This window comes from Scaptodrosophila lebanonensis, unplaced genomic scaffold, assembly GCF_003285725.1.
Source record: "Scaptodrosophila lebanonensis strain 11010-0011.00,11010-0021.00 unplaced genomic scaffold, SlebRS2 tig00000150-arrow-arrow-pilon, whole genome shotgun sequence".
Classification (NCBI taxonomy): Eukaryota; Metazoa; Arthropoda; class Insecta; order Diptera; family Drosophilidae; genus Scaptodrosophila; species Scaptodrosophila lebanonensis.
Window position 1 is genome coordinate 2,897 of NW_022060592.1, and position 11,337 is coordinate 14,233.

Here is an 11,337-nt window from a genome sequence, read left to right on the forward strand (position 1 = left end):
TTGGTGACCACAGAGCCAATTGCTCCATCGGCGGCTACGCTGACAGATGAACAGGCTGCTCAGGCTGCCACGTTCCTTCAGGAGGAATTACCACGCTTTGAGAACATTGTGGGCGTATCGTCGGTGGCGACACACACGATCCGCGTGAAAGACGACAGGACCATTAAACAGCGCTACTATCCGAGGAATCCGGCGATGCAAGCGGTAATTGACAACGAGGTTGACGAGTTGCTGAGCGGTCCGATAGCGCGTACAGCGCGCCCATAGTCCTGGTACGCAAGAAGAATGGGGCGTGGCGAATGTGCATCGACTACCGCCAGCTGAACGAGCGCTCGGAGCCAGACGCATACCCCATTCAGAGGATCCAACATATTCTCGAACAGTTACGACAGGCAAAGTACATCAGCAGCATCGACTTGCGAAACGGTTATTGGCAGATCCCCATGGAGCCCGACAGCCGTAAATACACCGCCTTCACAGTGCCCGGACGGGGCCTTTTCCAATGGCGAGTGATGCCATTTGGCCTGCACTCCGCCCCAGCCACCTTCCAGCGGGCGCTAGATAGCGTCATCGGCCCGGATATGGCTCCACACGCGTTTGCCTATCTGGACGACATAGTTGTGGTTGGGAAGACATTCGAAGAACACCTATGTAACCTGAGGGAGGTGTTTCGAAGACTGGTGACAGAAGACGGGATACAGACGGATCCAGAAAAGGTGGCAGCCATACGTGAGCTGAAGCCCCCGGCCAACCTAAAACAGCTGCGGCAGTACATCGGGATGGCCTCGTGGTACCGCCGCTTTGTACCCAATTTCGCCACAACGGTAGGCCCACTCACCGAGCTGTTAAAGAAAGGCCACAAGTGGAGTTGGGGAACACCGCAGCAGGAGGCATTTGATTGTATCCAAAGACAGCTCATGGAAGCGCCGGTGTTAGCGTGCCCCGATTTCACACAACGCTTCTGCCTACAGACTGACGCCAGCGAGTATGGGCTGGGCGCGGTTTTGACACAGAACGTAGACGGCCAGGAGCACGTGATTTCCTACGCCAGTAGGAAACTGCAGAAAGCAGAGGTCAACTACAGCGCCACGGAAAAGGAGTGCCTGGCCATTGTTTGGGGAATCCGAAAGCTGCGACACTATCTGGAGGGCTATCACTTTACCGTCGTGACCGACCACTTGGCGTTGCGATGGCTTAACTCAATTGAGAGCCCCACCGGCCGCATCGCACGCTGGGCTTTGGAGCTGCAGCAGTACACCTTCGATGTCCAGTACCGAAAAGGAGCCTTGAAAGTGGTGGCCGACGCACTGTCACGACAACCACGCGAGGTGATCGGCCGTGCACACGTGGAGTCAGAGACAGCACCAACTTGTAAATGGTTGCAGCGGCTGACGGCAGCGGTGTTGGAGAGTCCCAGCAAGTACCCAGATTACGCCATACAGAACGACAGGCTGTACCGCCGCATCGCTCACGTGCTAGGAGAAGATGAGGTGTCACCATGGAGGCTATGCGTGGCCGCGCCTCTACGACAGGAGGTGTTGAGAGAATGCCACGACGACGCAACGGCGGGCCATATGGGAGTAAGCCGAACCTGTGCACGCGTTGCAGACAGATACCACTGGCCTGGTCTGTATCGCGACGTAGCGAAGTATGTGCACCAGTGTCTGTTGTGCCAACGCTATAAAGCCCAGCAACAGCTGACGGCAGGCAAGATGCACTTCAAACCAGCGGAGGCAGCGTGGGACGTCGTCTGCGCCGATTTTGTGGGGCCGCTGCCGCGGTCCAAACGAGGCAACGCGTATCTACTGGTCCTGGTCGATAAGTTCAGTAAATGGGCAGAACTGGTCCCCATCCGCAAAGCGACGGCAGCGGCAGTGAAGCTGGCCTTGCGAGAGCGGATTCTGGCACGGTTTGGCACACCAAGAAAACTCATTACAGACAATGGAGCCCAGTTTACGAGCCGCGCGCTGAAGCAGTTCCTCGCCGAGGCAGGCATACGGCAACAACTGACGGCACCATACACACCTCAGGAGAATCCCACGGAGCGGACCAATAGAACGGTCAAAACATTGATTGCTCAGCTGGCGGACGGGCAGCACAACACGTGGGACGAACAACTGCCGGAAGCACAATTGGTCATTAATACAGCAATTTCAGACGCAACGGGCTATTCACCGGCTTTCATCCTATTTGGGAGAGAACCACGGCATCCACACACACTGTACGGCAGGGATCCTGACGCCCCTGAGGAAGCACCAGGTAGCCCAGAACCACACGCGACGCTGCTACAGTTTGTTGCCCGCATAGCAAGAAGAAACCAAGGGGTGGCCAGCGAGGATCAGGCGCGCCAGTACAATCTGCGGAGACGCGAGTGGCGACCCAAACTGGGCGACGAGGTGCTCGTGCGACAACATCACCTGTCCAACGCAGCCGAGCAGTTTGCGGCCAAGCTGGCGCCTCGCTTCGATGGACCATTCACAGTGCGAGCATTCATATCCCCAGTTATAGTGCGTGTGCGACCAGTAGCGGGCGGCAGAGGTAGAACGGCACATGTGCGGGATCTAAAAGCGGTGAATGCAGAAGACAGCGAAGCCGACGAAGGCAGCGACGACAGAGGCAGCGTTAGTATGGTCACCGGGACCACGCCACCGACAGCTTCACAGCAGCCACAGCACCAATCTCCGCAGACGCAGCGGCAGTCCGGGCAACTAGATCGGCCATGTCAACGAACACGACGAAAGCAGCCGCGGTCGCAACAGCCGCACGACAGCCAAGACAGCAGTTACAGCAGCCAGGGCCCTATTGGTCACACTGACAGCAACAACAGCAATGCAACTGGCGTCCACTTAAGCGGGACCGGCAAAGTGGCCGTTCTGGCCGAAGAGGACACCCATGTAAGCATAAGACATAATTAGACAAAACTTGTTGTTACGTTTCAGGCCTGAAATAGCCCAGGACCGGAAACCAAGCACAACATAAACATGTGGGCGGTGATGTCGAGTTGCCAGAGCGATAGGTGGCCGTCGATAACGAGTTATCGTGGAGATGCGATAAGTGGCAGCACCGACCACTATCGCTGCGAGTGGTAACACCGACGATAGACCGCCGGGCATGGGTAGCACCGCGAGAGGTGGCAGCGCTAATCAAACAGCTGGCACAACAGCATTACACGAGGAGACCGGCGCGTCGAACGGCAAAATTGAAGAAAAATAACATAAGGCCAAAGGGGAAAAAACGACGAAACATGGACGCGATAAAGGGCTACGACGATCTGGAAGAGTGGTGCAGGCTGCAAGAACAGATGGCATTCGACCGGGACCCCCGGAACTGCCAGTTTCGGGCGCCCGCCCGAGCAAGCTCACCGACGCCGGCAGACAACCGACGTCGCCGCTGTAGGCACCGGGGGGGGCCGTCGAGTGAGAGAGCGACGCCAACGGATGCAGCAGGCAGAACTGGAGGAGCAGCAGCGAGAGCAACGCCAACGGGCACAACAGGCGCGGCTGGAGGAGCAGCAGCGCGTTGAGAGGCTGCGGCGTCGGGAGCAGCGACAACGCGAGCAGCAGCAGCGGGTGGAAGTAGCCATGCGAGTTGTGGAGGCGCGTCTGATATACGCCAGATGCCTGCAGGAGCTGAAACGGCTGCATGCAGTGGGGCCGCAGGTGGCACAGCCGCAGGTCTATTGGCCAGTGTTCATGGCGTGGGGCAGAGAGCTCGATGGCACAGCGAGCGAGCAGCCGATGGTGGTGCTGGAGAGGTGCTGCGGCTCCACAAAGCCCCTTGCGTGGGCAATGTTCACACCGGCGGAGGCGCATGGCTTACGACGGATGACCGAAGAAGGAAGGCTTCCGATGGTGGCGTTGGCAGCCACCCCCCTCGACCGGATCGTGTTCCGCTCAGGAAGGGGGGACGTGTAATGACGCGTTGCATAGCGGGCAGCCGCGCGTCATTACGAGTAGTCGTAAGAACGAGTAGAGACTAAGAAGCCACGAAGGCAAGTAATTTTAAGTAGTTTTAGTTTGTTCTTGGCTCTCGCCCAACACGCACTGAAGCGCGGGCAGTTTATTATTTTGTTTAAGAATAAAACACGTGGAGGAACTTTGGCAGACCGCCCTCTTTCATTTCGTTGGACACCTCGGCACTTTGGGGTGCCTAATTTACTAATTTATTACAGCATACTCTGGCCGGCGAGCATACCCGCGGCAGAGTAACAACGTTACACTATCTCTTATAGTCTCTAAGATCCAGATCTTATAGTCGTGAGATACATAAATCGACTCGTCTTGTCATGCTGATCAAGAATATATATACTTTATGGGGTCTGCCACGCCTCCTGCTGTCTGGTAAAGTTTTCATCTCCCGCAAATCTAATATACTCTTGTACTTTTTATGTACTGAGTATAAAAATTAACAAAGTTGATCTGCCTAGTGCTTAGGGGAACCTGGATACCAACTTTGGTAGTTCTTCAGAGATTGCACTAAGTTAGTATACACTTTTACCCTTTGGGTACATATTTTAATTTCAATATAAGGTACATTTAAATTATGTTGAAGTTATTGTTATATCAGGTTAGCATACAGACTCAAGTAAATTTATTATATACATACATATGAACATACATACATACAAGTATATGTACACGTATACGTTAAATATTTTGTCATATTTCTAATAAATTAAAATCTTAAAGTTGAAGTTAATAATCACTCTCCAAAGAATCAGTGAAAGGATAGGGGCGGATAGCAAAACATTAAAGGAGGAAGCAATGGATTGACCACTGCTCCGTAGACTAGTATAACTATCAATAATGTGAATTTTCCAGCCCATATAACCATGCGTAAAGGAATTATAATAAACCGTGTCCGGCCATGTGATGTTGGGCGTAATCTCAAGTAATGCTGGCGGCTCATCACTGCATATGTTTATCAGTGAACGATTAAACTTTTTAAATGTCGGAAAATCATCGTCTAAGCGCCTATCATAGTTTGGAGGATAACGCGACAAGCATAATGGACCTGCGGCAGTGGGCTTCGGCCGTCCCCGACGCGTGAATTCGACACCTGCCAATACGCGTATCTCGCGCTGCTTGGCATCAGTCAAACGGTCGTAGCCACCCTTCGGCTCGTCCGTGATGACCATCGGATGATAGTACTCTGGTGAGTGCGGATTATTGCCACCTCGTACGTTAAAGGTGTATGAAAGGCCCCGTTTTAAAAAAAGCTCTGGTATCATGTAGCCGTTTATGTACCAGGCCAAACCATTGGACACATGACCAGTAATACCGCGATAGCCGCGCAAATTACCTGAGGGACCCAAGAAGGCATTGAATGTGCGAACAGTTCTGTAGAAAAATAGGCACGGTAAAATTACTAATGTGGAAACATTTTCTTTGCTTACTTACGCATCAGTTATTCGTGAACGCTCCCATGCCGGCAGTGGTGTGTTTATGGGTTTTGTAAAGCTAAAACAATCATTGACTGGTTCTGTTGTATTGAAATTAATAACAATGTCACTCTTAGGATAAAAAGTGTGAAAAGTTGGCTCGTTGTTTGAGTCTAATTGGCCAATGGCCCAAACAACATAGTTACCGCGATCCATCAAAATTTCTTTGTCGCCATCATCAGCTGCAAACGGAAAATTAAATTTAAATTGATTTATTAGATTTAGACTTACAAGATTTAATAATTCGCCTGCAGCTTATTGTATTAATGCCATCTTTGCGACTATAAGTATTTAGTTGAAAACTATCCAATCCGCCGACAATGATATCCCGGCATACGCCCTTATTCCTTCCCAATACCTGCACACATGGTGACAGCGCTGTTATGTTATAGTCAACTGTATAGCCGCGTATGTCATCTATATAGGCAACTACCACATCTGCACCAATCATTTGGCTCGAGCTATCTGAACCTGAGAGACCAAACGACATGTATTCCGTTTGAGAAACTTGGCCTGATAACTGAAAAGTAATTTGTGGACCAAACACCTCCCAAGAAATTTGCAAGTCTTTGTGTAGCTGTCGGCAATTGGGTAGCGAGAAATCATAAGGCGTAATTTGGACCAGTGAAGGCGGCACGTTCAAGTTGTCCGGTATTAAAACATGACCGTAGTTCACATTATTGTCTAAATCGTAAACACTTATCCAGTCTATATCGAATATGGTCTTATCTCCTGGCAATTCCAATATAATCGTTTCTTTGTTATATGTACGTATGGTATCCAAGCTATGATAAAAACGATAAAATATTAAATGAAATAAACAGTGTGTATATCTTACTAGCCCCGTTCGTCTGGCACTTTACTTCCACGACTTGAAGGTTGCGACCCAACGCCTATCCAGAAAAACGTTTGTTTTGCACGACCACTATATGTAAATTCCTTAAGTCTTATAGTCTTTGAATCTAATACATCAATGCCAGCGCTGCTTATGTTATTGCTGCGACTTGAAAAGGTACCTCCAATTTGCGTATGAGGAGGTTCAAAATCCTCAGGTATATAAATATCACCAAAGTTGTTCTGATTGTTAAGGTCATACACGGCTAACCATTTAATTTCGGTCATCTTTTTGCGATCAGGCAGTGTCAACGTAAAATCTTTGTTGTGATAGCGATCCAATATATTAGTCCTATATAAAACTGTAATTATTAACAAATTTATAACAACATTAAATGAATCGAATTTACTTTCCAAACTCGTCAGGCACTATAAATCCCTGCGGTCCAGGTCTGTTGCTCGCTCCTGCCCAAAAAAAAGTATCTGCACCATTCCCATCGTAGTTGAAGCCAACCAGTAGAAAAGTATACTCATTGACAGCATATACATCACCAGAAACTTGGTGATGATAGGAATTTATCTTGCCCAAATATTTGCCTCGATAAGGTCCCTCATCGTTTTCGCCTGTAACATCTGTTTGAGAGAGATAATGAATAAGAGAGTTAAAAGAACAATTATTTTTTCCTTCTAAGGGTACAAACATAGTGTGCGCTGAGACGAAGCTGAAGCCGAAGACGAAGCTGAAGCCGAAGACGAAGCTGAAGATGAATTACTTGCGCTGCGAGCAAGCTGACTGGTATTCATAGTGAAAGACGTATTCGATGTGTATTAATTTTCATTAGCCTCATTTTTTTTGCACATCGATGTTTTTTTCCCCGATTTACTATCTTCTTTACTACTTGTCCACAAATGAATTTTTATTTTTGTATATATACTCTTATTCTCTTTTGTTTTTATTATATTCTTTGAATTTGTGAAAAGATCGTTTGTTTTTGACACCTTTTGTACCATATTTAATAAAAAACCTCAGATTTACAAATAAGTTGAAAAATCAAAATGAAGTGCCCCATGTATAGGCATCAATAAAATCGAATTGAAAATTCGTTAGTATAAGTTCAGAAGTTCGGAAGACTTAACTCCTATTCGATTCTTCGCAGTGCGACCGCTTGCCTTCGTGGCTGTACAAAAACTAACCCCATTTTACATTATTGTCTTATGTCTATATCTATTGGTCTATATATTTCCTTAAGACTACACCTCGCCGTTTGTTTTTATAAGGGTAAAAGGGTATAGTTTATATATTATTGATCAGTATGACACGACGAGTCGATATAACTATGTCCGCCTGTCCGTCCGTCCGTTGTACTTTTTTTCTAATACACCCCCCACTATATATGTATATATACTTGTATATATATGTTCGGCCATGAAAGTTTTCACTCTATTTCGCAGTTCAAAATTAAATAGCAGACCCAGCTATGGCGCTATATGGACTATGAGATTCTGGAGTGAATTGAAATATCCATTTATCCCCTATCGGACGTAGCTGTCTCAGATCGCCAAACACGATAACACAAATACCTCCGAAAGGAACTTTTTTGTTATTAATAACTTTAAGCGAGAGTCCAAAGAGAAGAACATTTAGGCGCCTGCCATGAAAATTTCGTATATAATAAGAACTGTAAGATCGGAGTGAATTCAGCAAATCTGCTCCCAATTCCTTAAAAGAAGACCAAGACTGGTTAGGTGGCAGTGCAAACATTGAGTGAAAAGTAGCACCACAATACAATTCTGTGCTCCCCAGCTCCTCCACCAACGAATTCACAACTCGTTATTATTGATAACATTACATTTTCTGAGTTTCGTGTCAATTTGATCATTGTTACTAATACAAAACTATTCACAATCTACAGTGAATCTATTAACTCTACCTTTTCATCTCTTCAAGGGTAACATATTTAATTCCCTTCAAAAATCCTGCCTATCATTATTTTAATCGTTTAAGACCGAGTTCGTATAAAAAGAACACCTGTATCTCAAAGACTACAAGAGATAGAGATACCACATTCTGTACAAAAATGTCTTATATGTGTACCCTGTGGAAGTTTTTTAGAATTTTCCTTCTTCCCCCACTCACCCGTTATAGGTGATTTTCCATGACTCCCGTAATTCTTGGAGTTTTTCAATCACGTTTGGCAATTAATCTCTAGCAAGGTCTGCCCGCGGGTGTTGTTGCTTTTGCTGCTTGGCTCAACTCTGAACTACACATGCTCCTGTGAGCATTCAGTTCACATGGACTTACATAGACATAGTTCCTATGTAAATGTGGAGTTGTACACCTTTAGCGTGAGTTCAAAAACCCAAGGACGTATGTATATCGATCTACACTTTTTGTTATACCCTGTACCCAAAGAGTAAAAAGATATACTAGTTTTGTGCGAATGTACGTAACTCACAGAAGGGGGCGTGGAAGACCCCTCAAAGCAAGGGCGTAGACAGGGGGGGCCGTTGCCACCTACACAAATTTTTTCCTTATAAAGTCGACCACACGTTCATTATAATGACGTACTATTTCGCCTTAGAATATAACTGAGTTGGATTTGTTGAAGTTTTTTCATTGATCATATGCATAAATTTTTTAAATGCAACATGCATTATTTATTCAACATTAAAATTTTTTTAATCTGTCTATCATGAATGAAACTTGGCATACGGACACATAATCACTAACTGGGGTACTTTCAAAATTTGAGATCACTAATTGATAGTGGGAAGGGGGCGGGAGGGAAATTCCAAAATACACATTTTCTGCGTATTTACATAAGGCATCTTGGGCTAATATTTGGTGCACCTAAGAGATATAGGTGATTATACGAACGGCGTTTCCGAAAATCAAGAAAACAAAACAAACTCGTACAGCGCACACACATAATCTACATCTTACATGTTTGTGTAAAATTTGGTGTCTCTAGCTCTTATATTCTCTGAGATCTAGGTGTTGATACGGACAGACGGACGGACGGACAGACTGACAGACAGACAGACAGACAAGCAGACATAGATCGTACCCAAAGGGTGAAAGGCTATACAAGTTTTGTGCGAATGTATGTAACACAACTCGACTCGTCTTCTCATCCTGATCAAGAATATATATACTCCTTCTGTGTGTTACATACATGCGCACGAAACTAGTATAGCCTTTCACCCTTTGGGTACAGGCTATAAAAATATTTTTTTTTTTCATTTTTTCCTTTTTTGTGGGAGGTACAGGATATTTAAGAGTTGAGCTTGCTCGACTTTAGCATTCTTTTCTTGTTTTGTTATATTTTAGATTTTCCCCTACTCCTCTCCATTATACAGAATTCGTCATACTGTACACATATTAAAAACTACATAAACCGAACTTGGCAAATGCAATCACTATACAATCAATAGTTTTGTTTTAGATTGTATATAAACGGTCAATTTTAAGAAAAACAATTATTAGCGAACAAATTTCACTGCAGTACTATGCTCGCAAACTGAAGCATCCTAATTTCGTCAATAATTTTCATATTTCGAAAGCTACGTAAACCGAACTTGGTATGTAGACTCTCCTAATATCTAGGCAACACATGTTTATTTTATTTTTTGATTTCCTCCCCTCTCTCACTACTAGAGAATTTCGTCAATACTGTCCACATTTCAAAAGCTACAAAGCCAAACTTTACACACATAATTTATACACAATTATCTATTTCCTTTTGTTTTAAGCGCATTTAACTCATAGCCGGAAGTTTGTCTGGGTACAGGATATTTTACTATCGGGCTTGCTCGACTCATTTGCACAAACCTAATACTATATATGTAAGTACTTCAGGTACATAGTATAAAAAAACCTTACCCATGAAAGCTTTAAAGTAAACTTTTTATTAATCTAAAGACACGCATATACTTATTATAAAAATTTACCAAATAAAAGTTGTTATGGTGACACAAAATTCTCCTTCTTTACGTTGTTTATAATACTTAATACTGTTTACAATACTTACACGGAACACTAAGCAGACTAAAACAAAGAAAGGAAATTGCTAATAGCGCTGCCATGCTTCCACTGACATGGTAATGGTTAGAAACGTATATGTCTTTCTTCAAACTTCCATTCAACCAGAAAATGAATGGGAATGTCATCGAGTATTGCGTTGCTTTTTCCACAAAGAAAACTGGGCAAACTATTTTATTTGATTATTTGAATTCTAATTATTTGACTCTATCAACAAATTTTTCTGTGCAGCTATATCGAGTCTCGCTGTTTCTTATTAAATTTTTAAAGACTGTTTCGTCATTGCTGTTGTTGCGGCTACCACTGGAATTGTTGTAGCCGATGAGTAAAAACAGGTTTACAGCAACGAAACTCCGATGCTTTTACCAATGTCTTTATTATTCAGTGCAAGAAAATCGTCAGCCACATAAACAGAGAACCGAGCTCGATGCTCAGCTTTGAGGTATTCATACGTATGTGGCGTTTGGAAAAGAGCGTGTTTGATCGTATGGAACACATTTTTTCCGGTTGCTGTGTTTAATAAATGTTGCTCTCATTGATACAATTGTTTTAACTTTGGATATGTACTCGTTATGTTCAAAATATGTGGATAGGAAAAATATATAATTTTAATAAAAGTTATATTATTTATTTATTTCTTAACCTTATCCTAGCGTTACAAGTACTTGTATCAGGTTACTTTTAAATTATTACGCTAGTCATTACAATTTTAATTATATCAATCTTATTATTAGGTTATTTTCATATTATTAATTTTAGTTTTAATATTAAACATTATTTTTATTCTTTATATAGTAATTATATTAAATATATATTAGGATTTTTAAATTAGTTTTATACTTAATCTATTTTGCCTACTCAACTTAGTGTGTGTTTAATATAATAATTTTTAGTAACGTTAATTTAGTTAATGTTTTGCAAGTGTGCTTTAATCTTAACTCTAAAGTGCGTTTCGCTGCTGATTGTTTTCAGGTTATGCGGTAACTCATTCCACAGATGAACAGCGGAAATAAAGAAATGC

General features: G+C 44.1%; 1 protein-coding gene across 1 annotated transcript; it reads right to left on the minus strand.

The window, feature by feature from the left end:
* Positions 1-4,562: 4,562 nt before the first annotated feature.
* LOC115629445 (protein Skeletor, isoforms B/C) lies at positions 4,563-10,727 on the minus strand. The gene is made up of 6 exons (XM_030525902.1): positions 10,306-10,727; positions 6,685-6,907; positions 6,279-6,626; positions 5,672-6,225; positions 5,400-5,622; positions 4,563-5,339 (listed from the first exon to the last, which is right to left on the minus strand). Exons 1-6 carry the CDS (start codon positions 10,442-10,444, stop codon positions 4,667-4,669), a joined length of 2,160 nt encoding a protein of 719 aa, XP_030381762.1. The 5' UTR covers positions 10,445-10,727; the 3' UTR covers positions 4,563-4,666.
* Positions 10,728-11,337: the final 610 nt, after the last annotated feature.

What these genes read in the sequence shown, in the direction of transcription:
- LOC115629445 (XM_030525902.1), bottom strand. Translation starts at nt 10,444, where the DNA reads ATGACATTCCCATTCATTTTCTGGTTGAATGGAAGTTTGAAGAAAGAC. An exon ending in GTGCCAGACGAACGGGGCTA is followed by an intron (nt 6,226 to 6,278) that starts GTAAGATATACA and finishes TTTTTATCATAG; the next exon opens with CTTGGATACCATACGTACAT. An exon ending in CGTTCACGAATAACTGATGC is followed by an intron (nt 5,340 to 5,399) that starts GTAAGTAAGCAA and finishes ATTTTTCTACAG; the next exon opens with AACTGTTCGCACATTCAATG.